Source organism: Paramisgurnus dabryanus, chromosome 4 (assembly GCF_030506205.2).
Source record: "Paramisgurnus dabryanus chromosome 4, PD_genome_1.1, whole genome shotgun sequence".
NCBI lineage: Eukaryota > Metazoa > Chordata > Actinopteri > Cypriniformes > Cobitidae > Paramisgurnus > Paramisgurnus dabryanus.
Genome location: NC_133340.1, coordinates 34,950,941 through 34,971,704, shown reverse-complemented (window position 1 = coordinate 34,971,704; position 20,764 = coordinate 34,950,941). Strand labels below are relative to the sequence as shown.

Genomic DNA, 20,764 nt, shown 5'->3' with positions numbered 1-20,764 from the left:
AGGAGTGAGCTGTGCAATTCACAATCTAACCACTAGATGCCGCTAAAAATCTACACAGTGGACCTTTAAAATATATTAGAAATGCTCCGTAAATAGTTTTTAAAGACAAATTGAATGTGACTTATGTAACAAAGGAAGAACATTTCATTCTAGCCCTTTTCACACAGACATTACGGAAAATACACAGAAAAAGCATCCAGGATTTGATTGATTTTAGGTTCATACACAGTGCCAATGATTTGCCAATCCGGTAAAGACACGTGACGTATTTTTAAGTCCGGCACTTGGTAGTTTTTTTTCTGGAGGTTGCTTATTATCCACTAAGTCTCTTTCCAGAAACCACTCACATGCATTTTTGTTTATCATAACTTAAGACTATAAAAGAGTGTGTGACGCCCTGTTCTGTCATGTTGATGAATGATTTAAGCTCAGAGTGGATATTTGACGAAATCCCTGATCTCTGCTTCAGTCCAGTTTGCAGACATTTCTCATCGTGAATGTTAATGTGCATGCAAACCACTCGTTTTAAAGAGCTGAACCACAAAATCATGTTACCATGACACGGCATCCTCATTACGGCACGCCCCTTACGGCATTGTTTCTGCGTCTCATTCACACAGAGGGCTTTCCGGGTATCTTATGGAAATGTTACTAGGTCCACTTTCTAGGAGCAATCCCAGAAAATTTACAGGACGTATTTTCTGGGACCAAAGTGCCGTGTGAATGAGGTTTCTGTTACTTTTATATCACACACACCACTTTAACCCTTCATTTGACAGGTGTCAGTAAGACAGTTACGGTGGACATCAAGGGGAACTGGCAGCGTTGGCTGAAGGTTCGAGACCTGATGAGGGGTGTGGTCTATCGCTTTGGGGTTCAGGCCAGAACCATCAGTTATGGACCTGAGCTGGAGGCCAATATTACTGCCGGACCAGTGGAAGGTATGAGCAAATATGAATAGTTAATAAACTAATAATAATGCAAAACAGCATGCATAATGGATGAGAACCATCCCTGCTGTTATAGAAACAGGACCGGATTAAAAGAGTATTAAATGAATTGTTGAATGTCTGAGTCACTGAACTAGTGCTTTTCCATCTTAAGACGTACATCCTGTAACCCACCAGGAAGTCGGTGGTTTAGATATATGCTTTATTATTCCAAAGCTTAAAAATAGTTGCAGATGGAAATAAGGCCGGAAAACTAATTTGAGTAATGCGCTGTACTATGATTGTATTTTTTTTGTAATTTATAGAGCAGTAACTATTTAGGATTTAAATGAATAGAAATAATTTGGAGATAAAATTGCCAAAGGCCAAAAAACAGGCAAAGGCTTAACAAGCAAAAACATTTAAAGGCGGGGTGCATGATTATTGAAAAACACTTTGGAAAAGGGACTCGGGCCGACTACCAAAACACACTTGTAGCCAATCAGCAGGAAGGGGCGTGTCTACTAAACAACATCATTGCCTGGGTTGCGTATGTGTGGGGCGGGTCTATCAAAAGAAGGTCCAGATTCTATTGGGGTAGGGGCGTGTTTGTTTAGGTGATTTCAAATGTCAACATGAAATTAAAATTAAACTTTTTTTTCAGTTTGTTTAGGTTGTTAGAGTTAAAGATATGTATATGCACTGCTATGGCCCAAAACACTGACAAAATTCATATATACAGAAGATATAAGCATTCAAACCTTACAGTACAGTTTGGCATGTGCGTTAAAAAAGTTTTTAACTTTTATGATGTCATCCTACACTTCAGCTTCTCTTCAAATTTCTCGTCCAATCAAATGCTCTGAATCGTCCCACCCCCTACATTGTGCAGAATAACGTGCTATTTTTTACTTTAAAAAGGGGAGTGGTCTACTTGATAGTTCCTCAATGACTTCCTGTGTTGATGTGTGAGTAAATTGAATGAATCACATGACATTTCCAACAGCCTGGTTCATTTTAAAGGTGCAAGGATTTGTGGGTAATGTCGAGTGTTAACAGTATAGTGGATGTGAATGTTGTAAGGTCACAGTAACCAATCAAGAACATGTTTTGAAGAAGGTGTATCCCTGAGGCTTCATTGTGACCTTTATGAAATCTAAACAACTTTCAAACCGATCAGGCTGTCGGTTTTGAAAGCGCGTGTTGTAAGTGGAGAAAATCTATTTAAAAATGATTAAATTATCAGAATTTCATCACTGTCATCCCTCGGCCTGACGTTTGAGGCCTGTGTTTTAGTCTGAAGTGTTATGATTGATCAAATCGTCCAGATCCATTTTTAGAAACTGCTTTCTGTGATGTTATCGATCCTTGAGAAATGAGACGCTTTCAGAATTGAGTCATAATACGCTTTATATTTTATAGGCTCTCCTGGGTCGCCCTTGCAGACCTTGATCACAAAATCAGCGGCGGCTCTGACACTTCATTGGTCAAAGGGTGCTGAAGGGGCGGGACCTGTCACAGGATACGTCATTGAAGCCCGTCCATCAGGTGAGCGGTAACCGAGGACCTGAGTGCAAATCTATTCAAGTTTAATCTCACAATTGACTTTTTATAATGATAGATAGATAGATAGATAGATAGATAGATAGATAGATAGATAGATAGATAGATAGATAGATAGATAGATAGATTGACATTTGAGGTATAACCTGCAGCTGTACAACCTTTCAAAATGTACCATAAATGAGATCATCTACAGTTTATAGATTTTCCGTGACCCTGTCTGTATCTCTGGCGCCCCCTATGGTTGACTTCTCTGTATTACATGTTCTGTTTTAAATCGGTCTTATTCTCAATTAACCTTCCACTTCTGACTTGCACATCTTCCATCTTTCCTCCCGTGTGTGCCAACCAATTACTCCCCCTACATTTCCAGATGAAGGATTATGGGACACATTTGTCAAGCATCTCCCACCTGGAAGCTTCTCGTACACCATCAGTCTGGACCGCCTACGTTCAGGTGTGGCCTATGAGTTTCGTGTCATCGCCATCAACCGTTTCGGCTATGGTGATCCCAGCCCGCCTTCTACCGCCATGTCTGGTAATCTTCTTTATTATTTTAATGTACATTTAACCAATTGTTGACTGGAAGTTTATTGTAGATGGTTATGTTGTGATAAATGTAGCATGCATACAGGTAAACTATAAGATGGAAATGTTTAGTGTTGGATACTGCATGCTATATTAGATATTAGCTTAAAAATCATAGAATGCATTATGCAGCACATTAATAGTCTACTTTGAAAATATAAAACCCAGATCATACTGATATCACAAGACAAAAATGTTTGTTGTTGCATACTGAAAACTTTTTCAGATGCTGGTTTAAAAAAACACAATGCCATATGCAGCACATGTATAGTCTACTTTGAAAAGTATGCAGTATTCAACACTAAACATTTTCATTTAATAATATAATTACAGATCATACTGATATCATATGACAAAATTTTTTAGTGTTACATACTGCATACTTTATCATATACTAGTTTAAAAAAAACAATGCCATATGCAGCACATTAATAGTCTAGTTTAAAAAGTATGCAGTATGCCACACTAAATATTTTCATTTAATGACATTAGTAATATAAACACGGATCAAACTGATATAACAAAACAAAAATGTTTATTGTTGCATACTGCATACTTTATCAGATACTAGTTTAAAACACAATGCCATATGCAGCACACTTATTAGTCTTACTTTAAAAAGTATGCAGTATATAACACTAAACATTTTCATTTTATTAAATAAGTAATATAAACACAGATCACGCTGATATTACAATACAAAATTTGTATTTTTGCATACTGCATACTTAATGAGATACTAGTTTAAGAAACACAATGCCATATGCAGCACATTAATAGTCTACATTAAAAAGTATGCAGTATGCCACACTAAATATTTTCATTTTATGAAAATATGAATATAAACACAGATCATACTGATATCACAAGATAAAAATGTTTAGTGTCACATACTGCATACTTTATCAGATATTCGTATAAAATACATAATGCAATATGCAGCACATTTATAGTCTACTTTGAAAAGTATGCAGCATGCAAACATTTTCATTTAATAATATAAATACAGATCATACTGATATCTTGATACAAAAATGTGTATTGTTGCATACTGCATACTTTATCAGATACAAGTTTCAAAACACAATGCCATATGCAGCACATTTACAGTCTACTTTAAAAAGTATGCAGTATGCAACGCTGAATATTTTCATTTTATTAAATTAGTAATATAAACACAGATCATACTGATATATAACAAGAGAAAAATGTTTATGGTTGCATACTGCATACTTTATCATATACTAGTTTCAAAACACAATGCCATATGCAGCAAATTAATAGTGTACTTTAAAAAGTATGCAGTATGCCACACTAAACATTTTCATTTTATTAAATTAATAATATAAACAGATCATACTGACATCACAAGACAAAAATGTTTATGATTGCATACTGCATACTTTATCATATACTAGTTTCAAAACACAATGCCATATGCAGCACATTAATAGTCTACTTTAAAAAGTATGCAGTATGCCACACTAAACATTTTCATTTTATTAAATTAATAATATAAACCCAGATCATACTGACATCACAAGACAAAAATGTTTAGTGTTGCATACTGCATACTATATCAGATACTAGTTTCAAAACACAATGCCATATGCAGCACATTTAAAGTCTACTTTGAAAAGTATACAGTATGCCACACTAAACATTTTCATTTTATAAAATTAATGATATAAACACGGATCATACTGATATATCACAAGAGAAAAATGTTTATGGTTGCATACTGCATACTATATCAGAGACACTAGTTTAAAAAACTTAATGCCATATACAGCACATTGATATTTTTAAAAGTATGCAATATTAAACACGTTCATCTTATTACATTAATAATTTCAAAACTAATCATAGTGATGAAAACTTTTTAGTGCTATATCACATACTTGTTTAAAAACTTAGAATGCAATGCAGCATATTAACAGTCTATTTTTTAAAAGTACAGACATCTAACTCTTCATCCATATTTGCATACTATTAGTACTAAAATGTAATCGAAATTAGTTTAGTTTGTCTCATCTATTTTGATGCATTTAAATTACTATAACAAAAACAGTACATACTTTTAGGGGAAATGATAAGTATGAAGTAAGAAGGCATAGTATGAAGAACTGTAAAGAGCATTTTTATCTTCTTCACTCATTCTGCAGTCTCTACTGCCACCTTGTGTCAAACATCTTCACATTCACACATCTGTACCTAGAAGAATAAAACTTTCATTAACAAAATGCTCTTGTAATTTAAGTTACAAATACAGTATGGATGTTCTCCTGTTATAGCGTGATTTGTTTTTCTAGCTCTGTCTGAAACGCCCTTCTACGAGGAGTGGTGGTTCCTGGTGGTCATGGCATTGATAAGCATCATTCTGATTCTGATGGTTGTGTTTGGTTTGCTGCTGCTTGGACAGAACAAAAAGTACAGGAGCTGTGGTACAGGTATTATATTATATATTCAGTAATTGAGGAGCTCAGATGCAAAAGCCGCTAAACGGCACCTCCATCAAAAATGAGTGATATTACAACACATTTAGTTACACGGATGTAATATAATATTATCCACAGGAAAGCACATCTCCACTGTAGAAGAGACTGTAACCCTTGATAACGGTGGCTTCACAGCACTAGAGTTAAACAGCAGACATCTCAATGTGAAAAGCTCTTTCCTCAAGAAGAATGGAACAAGGTAAGGGTTCAATGAGTTCAGATTTCAGTTTACGATACCTAGGCCCGGTTTCACAGACAAGGCTTAGCTAAAGCCAGGACTAGGCCCTAGTTAAATTAAGACGTTGAAGCATGCATTGAAAAAATACGTTAAAGGTGTTTATTTTTAAAAAAATCCAGATAATTTACTCACCACCATGTCATCCAAAATGTTGATGTCTTTTTTTGTTCAGTCGAGAAGAAATTATGTTTTTTTGAGAAAAACATTGCAGGATTTTTCTCATTTTAATGGAGTTTAATGGACCCCAACACTTAATAGTTTTTTTTTAACGGAGTTTCAAAGGACGCTGAACGATCCTAAACGAGGCATAAGGGTCTTATCTAGCGAAACGATTGTCATTTACGACAAGAAAAATAAAAAATATGTACTTCTAAACCACAACTACTCGTCTATTTCCGGTTTTGAAAAGTGCCAGCGCGACCTCACGTAAATGCGTAGTGAAGTAGAAAGGTCACGTGTTACATGTAGGAAACCCAGATTATTTTAAACAATAAACTGACACAAAGACATTAATTACTATCATTCCAAATACAACAACGTCCGAACGGTCCTCTTTCTCAACACTTGTAAACACGGGGGGCGTAGTTTCATGTTCGTCCTCTGTGACCTCTTGATGTGATGATGTATTACGTGAGGTCGCGAATGGCGCTTTTCAGGATCGGAGATAGACGAAAAGTTGTGGTTTAAAAGTGCATATTTGTTATTTTTCTTGTCAAAAATGATAAGTGTTTCACTAGATAAGACTCTTATGCCTCGTTTGGGATCGTTTGAAATCCTTTGAAACTCAGTTGAAAAAAACTGTTAAGTGTTGAGTTAAGTATTAAGTGTTGGGCTCTATTAAAGTCCATTAAAATGAGAAAAATCCTGGAATGTTTTCCTCAAAAAACAGAATTTCCTCTCGACTGAACAAAGAAAGACATCAACATTTTGGATGACATGGTGGTGAGTAAATTATCTGGATTTTTTTTAAGAAAATCAACTAATCCTTTAAGACAAATCAATGGCATTGGCATATTTTAAGATCTGTCAGTGCCATTATTTTTCATTTGAGACAGCTCAAATGTGGTTTAGTCTAGGAGTAGCAATAAGTTTGGTCTGTGAAACCGGAGGCTAATAACTTTGGGGTGATTTCCCGGAAAGGGTTTAGATTAATCCAAGAATAGGCCTTAGTTATATTAGGACATTTAAGTCGTTTTTACAAACAAATCTTACAAAAAAATCTTATGCTTGCCGGCTGCAGCTGAGTCGTCTAACTTCCCAAATGTGGATGCACATTCTTGCCTTCATGCAGGAGCTGATCCACACGCACGGTGTATGTGCGACCGTATGTGCGTTTAATCAAAACAGCATCTCCGCTAATTTAAGGAGTACTAGGCATGTACTCAATGATTTTTTTAAACTTCTCAAAAAGAATGAAATAATGGTCACAGCCCTTACTTCAACGTAGAGATATATGCAGTATAGTCCTAACACACATTTAAAGTGTTATTAAAAATGTAACTGTGTTTTAGCAGGTAGGTCTTGTCGGCTTTATCATTTTAAAAGTAGATCGCCACACAAAAAAGTCTGGACACCCCTGATCTACAATGTTTTGATGAATAAGTAAGAGGTGCTTTACATTTTGCATCCAAAACTGCATAGAAAATGCGTCGCCGTGCCGCTTTCCTCCTTCTTTCCAAAGCGATTGGGCGCTCCCGTAGCGTCTGCCATTGCTAAGCAACCTAAACATTGCCTGACATTGTGCCAAGCACCCACCAACAGAAAAATAAATCGATCCCTATGGTTTCTACTTACATCATATTAAACTTGTTAACAGTAAATAAGTGCCTGTATGAATCCATTCGGTATGTTACTATGTAATATCATCATGAGGAATGTGATGTTGGACATTAACTTTAGTGATTGGTCCACAGGTCACCACCACGACCGAGCCCGGGTGGACTGCACTACTCGGATGAAGACATCTGTAATAACTATAACGGCGCAGCTTTAACAGAGAGCACCACCCTTACGGAGAAACCAACAGAGCTTTCTGAGTCAGAGGTATACAATATCTAATCAAGCCAAGTATATTTTTTATCAGTATGTGTGATCCCATTATCATGTCAACTGAAGAGATCACATGACCACCCAAAACTCACTTTCAGTAACTCTTAAAGACTTTGAAAACACAGCTAAAGTCATTTTTTGTGCTTTACTGTTTTCTACATAAACACACGACAAACACCTACATAAGGTCATGTCAAAGATTAAACAATCAGGCACCAGCAGTGTCCATTTTATAACTCTGGTCTGCATCCATCCCATTATCCGTTGTGTGCAGGTGAGCGACAGCGACTACGAGGACGAGCAACCCAAGCATTCGTTCGTAAATCACTACATGAGTGACCCCACCTATTACAACTCGTGGAAGCGTCAGCCCAAAGGTGCAAAGACGGGAGGAGGTTTCGAGGAATGTCCCATGACGGATGCGGAGGGGGGTTATTATCAGACTGTGGTGACCCAACACAGCGTCGGGGGCGTCTATACGCCCACAGGGCAGCCGGCACCGGGAACACGCACCCCTGTGACAGGCTTCTCCTCGTTTGTCTGATTAACCAATGAAATCACTCAAAAACAAGCAAACAGAATGTGGGGCTGAGTTGAGTCATCGCGGAGGCACAGAGATGAATGACCTGTAATTCCCCCGAAATGTGTATTTTACTCTCTTCAAAGAAGGGAGGGTATTAAAGTATTTAATTGTTCGTGTGTTTCTTGGTGGATTTTCCAAGATAAACCACAACCCGAAAGGAGCGAAGACTTTACACTGTGAGACTCTTTAGCAAGAGGCGACACCTATTTCGCAAAACGGGAAGGAAATTAATTCCCGTTCCATGGGATTAACCGTAATGTGTGGGCAAACACGCTCGAGTGATTGGGCGAATAACATTCTGATCCCTTAAAATCACAGGAATTGTACAGTGCGTGGTAGGAACGACGACGTGTTTGTGTGTTTTTGTGGTGGGACGACTGAAAATACTGCCTTTGCACACGTATTGCTCTCTTAAACCAAAAGAGTGATGCTTTAATCGATGAAGAAAATGTGCGCGACAGACGTTTTCTTAGGTTAGCAATACTGTATGTAACATACGTTGTATGTGTGTATATTTTTAGGATCACTTTTGTACGAACAATGTTTTTACCGTAGTGTAGATCTGTGCCAAGTCGACGTAGTACTTTAGTGATGTTCATGTCACAATCCACGCTGTTTGTTTGACGGGCTTGCGTTGTATGTACAATCCAGTCATGCGGAGAGTTGATAACAAATCCAAATATACGCAGATTTCTCTTTTTTAATGGTGAACAAATATTTATTTCAGTATGAAAGATCGTCAGTGTTGATGAATAAAACACAGCAAATATGATAACGGTGTGCATACAAGTGTTGGTTGTGATGGTGACCAAATGGTTATGCTTTAAGTGCTTATAAGTTACTTTATTTGACCATAATAAAGGCTATGTTCAGAATAGAACTCTACCATACTACACTAGTATACATACTACTAGTATATAGTGTGTATACTATGTGATCATTTTTACACAAACGTTGATTATACTGTAATGTATTATTTGACTAAATAGTGTACTACTCTTTGAAATATTTATTTCTATATTACTTCAAAAAATGGTACGCAGTATACAGTATATATTGCCTTAGCTAGCAGTCTATTCTTAACATAGCCATACGAGGAAACACATTATTTCAAATGAATGAAAAGTATTTCTATAGTGACATTTGAAGCTCCTTTCTTTATTAGGTTTGTTTTTAAAACTGTAATAAAGCAAGTATGCACAACGAGACTGCATACTTGGAAACATAATGGTCAAACATGCGCATACTTGTGTGAATCATATTTATGGCAAACGATTTTTATTTTGTGTAATAAAAAAATGATCATGCTAAACAGCACATAAATAAGGACCGACTACTAATTTTGGCAAAAGACCTTAGGTCTCAATCTCAAAACAGGAAGTACTATGCAGAGAATCTTAAAGGGATAGTTTGGGCAAAAATGATATTAAACCCATGATTTACTCACCCCCAAGCTGTCCGAGATGCATATGTTCATAATTTTTCAGACAAATACATTTTCTGTTATTTTAGAAAAATGTTTTAGATCTTTCAGTTGTTCAAATGTGAATTTACAGGGTCCACGTCCTTCAAGTCCAAAAAATGTGCATCCATCCTTCACAAAATAAATCCAAACGGCTCCACGATGATAAACAAACGCCTTCTGAGGGTAATCCGTGCGGTGTTGTTGTAGAAATATCCTTATTTAAAACTTTATAAACGAAAATAACTCGCTTTTGGTAACGCCGCCATTTTAGACTCCTCTGTATTCAGGAGAGAGTATTAGCATCAGGGTTGCCAGGTCCAAGAAAAATTTTCAGCCCAATAACAACTTAAAACCCGCCTAAAAGGAATGAAAACTAGCCCAATTTTTACATTTGTCCAATCACAGTTATACAACAAAGGCTGTAAAATAAACTTTTTCTATTGTTTTTAAGGGAATTTCCAGATGAAAATTTTCTTAAAGGGATAGTTCACTTTAAAATGAAAATTCTGTCATCATTTACTCATCCTTATGTTGTTCTAAACCTGTATGAATTTATTTTTTCTGATGAACACAAAAGGAGATATTTTGAGAAATGATTGTAAACCCACAGCAGTAAGTGACCGTAGACCTTCCATAGTAGGAATAAAAAAATATAATGGAATTTAATGGGTACCGTCAACTGTGTGCTTACCATCATTTATCACAATACTTCCAAAATATTTTTTTCCTACTATGGAAGTCAATGGTCACTATCTGCTGTGTGTTTACCATCATTTCTCAAAATATCTTTTGTGTTCATCAGAAAAAAGAAATTCATACAGGTTTTCATTTTAAAGTGAACTATCCCTTTAATGCACTTAAAGTGCTCTATGTTCACACTCTATTCTGTTCTAAATATACAAAAAATCTACTTCAGTACTTCTTAAGATTATCTTAGTGTACCCAACCGTGCCATTTTGAGACAGTATATGAACTCTGCCCTTTTAACATTAAAAAAAATTTTATTTAACTCGAACAGATACAAAGATGGGTTCACATGGTCTGTAAATATCCTTTCAGTATAGACATAACTTCTTACATAAGGTAATTTCTTGTTTTTGACGTGATATTAAGAGCAAAACGCGCCCTTCCACTCACTTTTCCACTGACTTCCTGACGCTGCAGTGGTCCTTGTGTTGACAGGTATTGCTTATGGGATAAATGCACATTTTTTAAATAAGTCTACAGATAAACATTTTCGCAACCGTGGCACATTATAAAACTAGCCCAAAAAACCGCAACCCGCAGCTCTGAATTTGTTCCCGCAACTGTATTTTCAAAATAGCCCAATTGTGCGGGAAAACCGTAAACCTGGCAACACTGATTAGCGTAGTCAGTGTACGCACTTTCTTAGTGACGTATGACCAATGTGGAGGGCGGGGGCACAGAGCAGCACCACAGAATCCTTCATAAACTGCGTGCGCTCTCATCTTGAATGCAGACGTGACTAAGATGGCGGCGTTACCGGAAGCTAGTTATTTTCGTTTATAAAGTTTTAAATATGAATATTTCTACAACAAAACGGCACAGATTACCCTCGGTTTGTATTTATTGTTGTGAAGGATGGATGCACATTTAGAAGGACTAGAAGGATGTGAACCCCGTAACTTTACATTTGATTAACTGAAAGATCTAAAACATTTTCTAAAATAACTGAAAATGTGTTCGTCTGAAAAATTATGGACATATGCATCTCGGACAGCTTGGGGGTGAGTAAATCATGGGTTTAACATCATTTTTGCCCGAACTATCCCTTTAATCTGATTGTTTTTACCAAGATTGCAGTCGAGTTATCTACTCTTTCACATCCATTGACAAGTTAACTCGTCAATTAAGAGAAAACGCTTCCTTGCCAATGACAATTTTCGCTATTATTCATCAGGTGGCGCTCTTACCCAACTTACAAACCTGGAAGCAACCCCTTAGGGCAAATAGGAAGAACTTTATCAAAGTCCTTCGCAAAAATGCAGTTATTTCAGCTTTTGCTTACAATTTGGTATTTTTTTAAGAAACCTACCCATATTTGAGAGAAAAAAGAACAAATAAAGGTAGGATGAAAAACTTTTTTTCAAGCAAAGTCTGTTTTTTCATTTGATAGATTGTATGTTTATAATTTTAAAAAAGAACATTTTCTGGAAGTCCTTTAACTTTTGTGAAATTCATAAAAAATGCTACAGCTGGCTGGCAACTTTTTTTTAAACACTGGTGGGGTAAGAGTTAAAATTGTCAAAATGCACAGTGTGTACGTCGCAGTGTTAAAGGACAAGTTCGGTATTTTAGACTTAAAGCCCTGTTTTCAGATTGTTTATGGTGAAATAGAATGGTTTTGACTGAAATTTCGACATTTGCGGCTGCCCTGAGAATTTTCGCGTGTTTGTGTTTCATCTCACAACTCTACAATGGGTTTAATGGTGCACTGGAACAATCCTTCCTAAAATGCATTAAACTTTCGTTTACAAAGACGTGAAACTCACCGAGTGGTCAGGGGTGTTCACTGGTATGCTCACAAAAATCGCTGCAAAAGACGCATTCCAACAGGTTTTATCGTAGTTTTTACCAACTCCATTGACTAGTATTAGATGTCCTGTGAGGTACGGTATTACTCCGCGCCAGGAACTTTGTTTCTATTCTTGCAATTGGCAATGGCGGATTAGCGCCACCACCTGGGCTGGAGTGTCTTTTATTCAAGCTCTAAGCGGAAGAATGTACGGGTGTGAGGCGTTTGGAAAAATAGGTCCACAAGTTAACAACGAATGCTAAAACAGCTGTTGGAAAGCATCTTTTGCAGCGATTTTTCTGTGAGCATACCAGTGAACACCCCTGACCACTCGGTGAGTTTCACGTCTTTGTAAACGAAAGTTTAATGCATTTTAGGAAGGATTGTTCCAGTGCACCATTAAACCCATTGTAGAGTTGTGAGATGAAACACAAACACGCGAAAAATCTCAGGGCAGCCGCAAATGTCGAAATTTCAGTCAAAACCATTCTATTTCACCATAAACAATCTGAAAACAGGGCTTTAAGTCTAAAATACCGAACTTGTCCTTTAACCATCATGGCATTTAGAAATATCTGGTGTCTAAAAGCTTGATATAGAGTAAACGTAGCCAAAGCCCATCAAAGCAATCAAGTCACAACTTATTTACTATACATTGGCACTCATGTTGTTGTTATTTTTGCATCTGCTGTAATTCATTTTCATATTTTTTATTTCCTTCAATCTAAGTATTTATCTTCACGCTCCAGACAAGAATTGCACCTCTAACGTATTGAGTTTGAGAGAGGTGTGATATTATTTTAAAGGGCACATGTTAAGCAAATCCACTTTAACAAGGTGTTTGGACATAAATGTGTGTTGACAGTGTGTGAACACAACAACCCTACAATGAACAAAATCCACCCTCTCCTTTTTTAATCCCCATTAAACCAAAGCAGTCTCAATAAACATGCTGTTTTGATTCTCTTGTTTATGTGATGTCACATTGAAAAGCCCCGCCCATGGCCACTGACTGACTGGTTAATTTTACCCAAAGGCTTTTCTAAATGCATTGGTTAGCACGTTGTAACACTAATGCAGTTAGGGATACTATTGTTGTCTCAAATTGTAATAACAGGAATCAGATGGTAATCTATTGTTAAGGGAGTGAGGAGCTGTAGCTCATGTGCATTTAAAGGTACAGACACAAAAACAGCACTTTTTCGCTCGCATCCAAATAGAAGCATTTTGGACATGCTATAACAAATAATCTGTGGGGTATTTTAACTTTATAGACACATTCTAGGCACACCCAAGACTTACATTACATCTTGTAAAACGTGCATAGGATTTGCTCTTCAAATAACTTTTCCTTTGGCTGTGTCCTAAAAGCCATAAAGTGTTGCTTTCGATGGATACATTCTAAGGTAGGAAGGCATCGAGGCACATCCAACCAAATCCAATGCTTGCATTACTTCTTGTCTCCTGAGATACCTTAATCTAATCAATGTTTGAAGGCAGTATAGATGTATTCTACACTGCCTTCAATATCCCACAATCCCCTGAGTGTGCATAAGTGGGGAAGGTGACTGGTCGAGCTTGAAAAAGTTTTGCATTTTATTTACAATTTTTGGTTATTGTCAACACGTTAATTATTTATATATGACCCTTGGGATGTACTGTTTTTTTTATATAAAATTGTCCTACATAATGTAAAGAACAGTCTGTGAAAAATAATTATAATAATAATAATTAATATCTTTAATATTGACTGAGTAAGGTCATATCAAAGATTGAAATCTGTGTTAATGACCCATATCAAACTTTGATGCTCCTCATTATAATTAGATCATGAGACCTGGATTTCAAAGACAGGGTCACATAATTTAAATATAATTTTGTTATGCTGCCTACAGTGTGTAGTCATTGGCCAATATGATGTAGAGACAGCATGTGCCAGAGACAGGCAGACATTAAAAGAGGGACCAGATCTATGTTTAGGGTCCAGAATATTTTAGACACTTGGGGGTTTAAGCAAGTAAACATTTTTAGCAAACCATTGCATTCACAATATACAACAATATGCTAAAAATCACATCTCAATGCTGTGGCTACCACCCAGAACATCATAAGCACAAGGTACACTGAGAGAATGTTTACATTTTATTCTTTACAAGCATTGAATGAGCTGTGCATGACCCAGCTATAGGTATAAAGGCACATTTGTTTAAAATTACAAACTCTTTAGTCAGCAAACCTGCACAAGTATTTATTTTCAAAAATATTATTAAGCGTACTCGACGTTATAATTTACTGACATTATTGCTAAAACAAATCCCCCATCAGCTCTTTAATTTATAATAAACAGTGACTAAAATAAGTCAATGCTATTTGAATGTAATGCAGTCTCGTATGTTCATTCATGAGATCTACAGTGGCCCTGAAAGGCATGTGGGTGGTCATTTACACAAAAAAATGTATGAATGTCATAAGATAAACTATTAAACAAAGTGCTATCTGCAAACAAATGAAATGCATTTCATGTTTATTTAGCAGATGCATCTTTCCAAAGTCAAACCAAAACACTTAAAACCTAACATGGTTATCTTTAAAATAAATAACTTGTGGTTATTATATTAAAAACACATTTTCTATGTAATTCAATGACATTCATGCATTTTTAATTGCGGCTAAAGTGTTTTTTCGATTCACTGTAGCAACACTGCATCACTGTAACTGCCTGTGATATTGAGGCTTCTTCATTGTAATGCACTTGTTTTTATTACTATGATTAAATGGATGAGATATTTCACTTCATAATCTTTTTTCCCAGGTTTGGCCTAACAAAAGTTATTAATGGTTAAGTGACTTTCTTGTTTAAAGGGATAGTTCACCCATAAATGAAAATTCTGTCAAAATTATTATTATCTTTATTTATTTTTTCCGATGAACACAAAAGAAGATAAGCACACAACTGCAGGTAACCATTGACTTCCATAGTAGGAAAAACAAAAACGATGGCAGTATTGTGATAAATGATGGTAAGCACACAGTTGAAGGTACCCACTGAATTCCACTGTATTTTTTTCCTACTATGGAAGTCAATGGTTACCAGCAGCTGTGTGCTTACCATCATTTATCAAAATATCTTCTTTTGTGTTCATCAGAAAAAATGTATTCATACAGATCTAGAACAACATGAGGGGGAGCAATTGATGACAAAATTTTCATTTTGGGGTGAACTATCCCTTTAAGAAATGAATTCAAGCAGACAGTATGATAATTAGAAAGCTGAAAGACAAAAAGTAGTTCCTCTGCTAGTGATCACATTTTAGTTTTGTCAAAGTGTTAAAGGGATAGTTCACCCAAAAAGGAAAATTCTGTCATCATTTACTCACCCTAATGTTGTTACAAACCTGTATACATTTCTTTGTTCTGATGAACACAAAGGAAGATATTTTGAGAAATGTTTCTAACCAAATTCTTTTTTCCTACTATGGAAGTGAATGGGGTCCACTAACGGTTTGGTTACAAACATTCTTCAAAATATCTTCCTCAAATTTATGTGGGTTTTTAACAACATAAGAGTGAGTAAATGATGACAGAATTTTCATTTTTGGGTGAACTATCCCTTTAAATCTTCATGATCATAGAGAGAGATCCCTTAGATAGATTGAAAGTCAATGTCAGGATAACTGATTCTAGGCCACGTTTAGTCCTGATCAATTATTCTGACAGGTTCTCTGTGGAAGCATCAAAAGAAAACTCAAAAAGACGCTCACTGTGTACTAAAGGTTAGTAATACTCCTAAAACTTCACTTTAAATCAAATCAAATCATATAATACATCACATCTGTGCTTGTGGGGGCACCTACCGGCAAACAAGGGTAGTGCATGCTTTGAGAGAGAGAGAGAGAGAGATAGAGGCTTTATGGTTTTTAAATATGGTTTAAATGAATTTAAAAAAATTTAGACTTAACTCAGTTACTCTACACATTAAAATATTAAGATTAAACATATAAAATATTCTTACTTCTATTTCATTAACAGCTTATACAAAATCATAATCGGTTCAGTGCCCCCCAAAATGCTGCCTATGATATACATAATTGACGACAGGTTGTGGAATTATAAGAAAATAATGCACACCCAAGGGCCGGAGTCAATTATTCCTCTTATACCATGGTTACCACATTTGACACTTTAGGTGTGCAGTTTACAGAAAAATAATCAACACCCATGAAACATTTCTCAGCCAATCAGAATAAAGCATGCCTGTGGTATTACACCATTTTATTTTTGACAATAATATTTTGATTTCTTAAGGGTTACTGGGCAAATTTTTAGATAATTAGATAAGTGGTTAGGGAATGTTGTCACAATATCAGTGATTGCCGGTGACTTCTTTTCGAAGGCACACAATGCGAAGCTCATCACAACATGTATTAAGCCCATCATATTTGTGGCTTGTCATTTCAAAATATGCGTTTGACACGTTACGTGAACCAAGTGCATCATGCGTCGTTTCAAAATAAGCTGCACACTAAAGGGTATATATGATAAAAGAGACGCTCGAGTTTTTGGCAGATACTCGCTTAATCTTGTGTAATTGTTGAATGAGTGTCTTGCAAGTATTTTGTAACCGTGAGCATCTCTTTAATCATAAACCCTTTAGACACATGTGCAGGCACTTATTTTAAGAGGATGCATGATTGCACATGGACACATTATTTGTAGTGATGCACCGATGTATCGGCCGCCGATATTTATTGGCCGATTTTTTATGAATTTGAAACCATCGGCATATCGGCAATAGCACGAGAAAGGCTGATACCGATTGTTTATTAACTAACTGCATAGAGAAATCCATTATATTAAAAAAATGAGTTAATATTGTTAATAAAATAAATGCTGAATAACAAAAACCACCTTTGTAGGTTGTCATGCAGTCTTATTATATTTGTTTTAGCTCAATTTGTGCCTCTCTTATTATGTTGGTCAGTTGAATGTTAATTAGACCCAATCCATGTTCAGTAAAAATAATTTGATGCAGAAATAAACTAGCTAATAGACCAACTGTATAGTATTGTATACAAGTGTTTAATATCGGTATCGGCATCAGCCAGAAGTTGTCTGTTTAAATCGGTATCGGCCCAAAAAATCCTATCGGTGCATTCCTAATTATTGGGATTTGTGCCCTTTGGAAGAGAAGTCACCAGCCGCCACTGCACAATATATAGGATAAGTTGTCACAATAAAACCTGCCCTAAACAAGTTTTAACTACTATAGCCTATTATAGGCATGTTGGCTAAATTTAAACAGAAATAGACACAATATGAACAAAAACAATAGTTAACATACAAAAGTCAGTTTAGCTTTTATTAATTTCTTATGTTTCTAAACAGCATTCAAATCAGAAATTAACATCTGATATATGCCTTTTTTTGTAAGTGCTTATTTACATTTTATATCAAAATTTTTATATTTACATTTCTTATTGTAACATCAACTAACATCTCTATAACAAGAGTATTGTTTTATAAGTTAAAAATGGAAAGTTCACAAAAAGAAAAAAGTAAATTCTGTCATCATTTAACCCCACCCCATTGGTGTTCCAAACCTGTATATATTTCAATGTTAATAACAAAACATATCTGGGGCACCATTCAATTCCATAGTATTTTTTTCCTACTATCGGAATCAGTGGTGCCCCAGATCTGCTTGGTTACAAACATTCTTCAAAATATCTTCATTTGTGTTCAGCAAAGAAATAGTATACAGGGTTGGAACAACTTGGGGTGAGTAAACGATGACAGAATTTTCCTCTTAGGGTGAACAATCCATTAATAAAAAAAAAAACAGTATTTTTAAAAAATCTGGTTTTGATAACAGTGTGCATGTACCTTTAACCGACTACATTGCAGTTCTGTTCAGATGTTGTTGTTTTTTTTCCCGGTTTTCTCTTAGGTTTTTAGATTGACAGCTCTTGGAACGCCACCATATGGTTTAACAGTACTTATGGCCAACAAAAGAGTTTCTTTCATTTACTCTATCAAGAGCCTCTCTGCATCTGCCAAAGCTTTCTCCATTTCCTCCACATCCAAACTGAACAACGCCCGTTCCTGCTGGAGCTTTTCATGAGCTTCCGTCAGGTCTCTCATGGTGTGCTGCACTTCCTAAAAGCGTCACAGAAATACGTAATATTTCAAATTCATATTTTATAGCTGTAAACTTGTGATGAAATTAATTACACAGCGAGTGATGTGGGATATTTAAATGTGGAAAAATAATCCATAATTTTGCATTATGATAAAGAAATGCTAATAATGATACTTACATTTAAATTAGCTGTTTGCTCCAGCGCCATCTCACCAAATAGTTTAAGCTCACTCAAAAGATTTTGGGAAACAGTCTGTAAATAAAATAATGAAAGAAATTAATGGAAAAATGGTAGAGCATTGCCTTAGCAGCGCAAAAGGTCATGGGTTCAAACCCAGAACACACATACTGATAAAATGTATACTTTGTAATGCACATGCAGATCGCTTTGAATAAAAGCGACTGCCAAATGCATTAATGTAATGTATATGTAATAAGTGCAATGAACAGTTCCTCCTCCAAGTAATTTAGTTCACTAGCCGAATACTGTGTCCTAACCATGTATGACGTGAAAAATTAATAGTAAATATAACGTGCATGCTTACAAAATAGTTATAATAATGCATAAATCACTGACATTTTATTTATTACTTATTAAAATGAGGGTGGAGCTACTCAGCAGCACATATATGCATGAATAAACAAACATACTGAGTTACCATTATTTCTTTTCGTTCTTCATCCTTTTGTTGTGCGGTCTGGCCCAACTTTTCTCCTGAAACTGAATTTGAGGCTTGTAAGATTTCAACAGAACAGAAAATAACTCTCATTACCATGTGTTGGGACTAATGATCCAGCAGACAGATAAAAACCAATCACCTGGGTCGAGATTTTCCGCAACAAGTAAGACATGACAGTCTCGCAGCTGTTTCTGAATCTCTCCGTTTTCTCCCTGGAGGTCCGAGCATCGATGGTTCAGTTCAGTCACTGTTTCCTTTAGAAACAAACAATATTATTTAACGCAGGTATTATTTTTTAGTGCTATAAAATGAAAACAATTCATTGGATGAGATGCTTGACATGATCACCTTCATTTCTTCAAGCTGTCTCTGCAGGTCTTCATTTGTCGCAGTCAAGATTCGATTCTGCTCCCTCAAGTCATTTTGCTGTCCATACCTTGTGGTTGGCCTAGAAACGGCAAAGTATGCATTTAATATTTACAAAGAGCATTTTCAAGAGTAAATCTTTATAAAAGATAAAAATAAAGACGTTATTACACTTACACTTTTAGAGATCTGGGCTGGTTCTTCCTTAAAAACAATATATATATACATATTTATTTAAAATGTACATGTAAAGAAAATTAAAGGTTTAAAACAAAGTAACTCACTTATTGTCAACATCGTTTTTGGCATTTGCTGCTCTGGATGCCACACCGGTCTGTGGAGGGATGGCTGTATCTTTCACCTGAGCTTTCTTCATGACTGTGCACACTTCTAAGGGAACATTAAATCACATAAACTGCTTTATTATTTTAAATCAACATTTATCAAAGGAGGCAGTTCGTTTTATTAGAATCAGGTAACGTTAGAGAAAAATAGGCACAAACTGATTTTTACTGCCTGAATGATGCCAATCTTGTTTCATTGAAGGTCAGTTCTGAATATAACTTTTGTAAAGAAATAAGGCTTTCCTATCAAAGTACAGAAACGTATTTATCTCAAGGTTTGTTATGTCACATGCTGATAATTTGTAATATTCCTGCATACTGAACGATTTTAGTTGGAATAATCCTTACGTTATTTGATCATAATAACCAAAGATATACCAAAACACAAATTATAATTATTCTGCCAAAAACAGTTACTCGTTTACTGTGATAAAACCATGATTATTTTCCTAAGGGAAAGCAATTGCGTCACTGCTGCAACTTGTGATGGTCCGTTTAACTGTCCACAGTTTAACGACAGATCTTACAGCATAAATTAACCACCTCTAAAGTGGTATCTAGAGAATTATGATATTAATAATAACCTTACCACAAGAAAGTTATATCGACGTGGAGAGAAGAGATAAGATTAGAGTTGCGTTTTCATTCAGCGCCACGAATTTTCAAAATAAAATGCGTCACTTCCGCCTCCTCCCCTGCTAATCCGGTTAGCCTTTTAATCTGCTTTTACTACAAACAGTCTTGAAAATGAAATAAAATTTGAGTGGAAAAGATGTGTTAGACACA

At 35.8% G+C, this 20,764-nt stretch overlaps 2 protein-coding genes across 5 annotated transcripts in view; one reads left to right on the top strand and one right to left on the bottom strand.

The window, feature by feature from the left end:
- sdk1b (sidekick cell adhesion molecule 1b) overlaps positions 1-9,783 on the top strand; it is a 328,241-nt gene extending 318,458 nt beyond the window's left edge. For all 3 annotated transcript variants that reach the window (XM_065254359.2, XM_065254358.2, XM_065254357.2), the window contains 7 exons: positions 780-941; positions 2,352-2,477; positions 2,866-3,030; positions 5,393-5,530; positions 5,657-5,777; positions 7,730-7,859; positions 8,140-9,783. In XM_065254359.2, coding sequence (XP_065110431.1) covers positions 780-941; positions 2,352-2,477; positions 2,866-3,030; positions 5,393-5,530; positions 5,657-5,777; positions 7,730-7,859; positions 8,140-8,409 — 1,112 coding nt within the window. In that variant the 3' untranslated portion in view covers positions 8,410-9,783. The remainder of the gene's footprint in view (positions 1-779; positions 942-2,351; positions 2,478-2,865; positions 3,031-5,392; positions 5,531-5,656; positions 5,778-7,729; positions 7,860-8,139) is intronic.
- Positions 9,784-17,420: 7,637 nt separating this feature from the next.
- knstrn (kinetochore localized astrin (SPAG5) binding protein) lies at positions 17,421-20,665 on the bottom strand. 2 transcript variants are annotated; one of them, XM_065253919.2, is made up of 8 exons: positions 20,563-20,630; positions 19,919-20,024; positions 19,812-19,838; positions 19,617-19,716; positions 19,408-19,522; positions 19,248-19,309; positions 18,767-18,841; positions 17,421-18,605 (listed from the first exon to the last, which is right to left on the bottom strand). In XM_065253919.2, the coding sequence occupies exons 2-8, from the start codon at positions 20,008-20,010 to the stop codon at positions 18,474-18,476; spliced, it is 603 nt and encodes a 200-aa protein (XP_065109991.1). In that variant the 5' UTR covers positions 20,011-20,024; positions 20,563-20,630; the 3' UTR covers positions 17,421-18,473. The 2 variants fall into 2 exon arrangements, with proteins under 2 accessions (XP_065109991.1, XP_065109990.1); XM_065253918.2 differs by having other exon boundaries at positions 17,422-18,605; positions 20,568-20,665.
- Between the last annotated feature and the right edge of the window lie 99 nt (positions 20,666-20,764).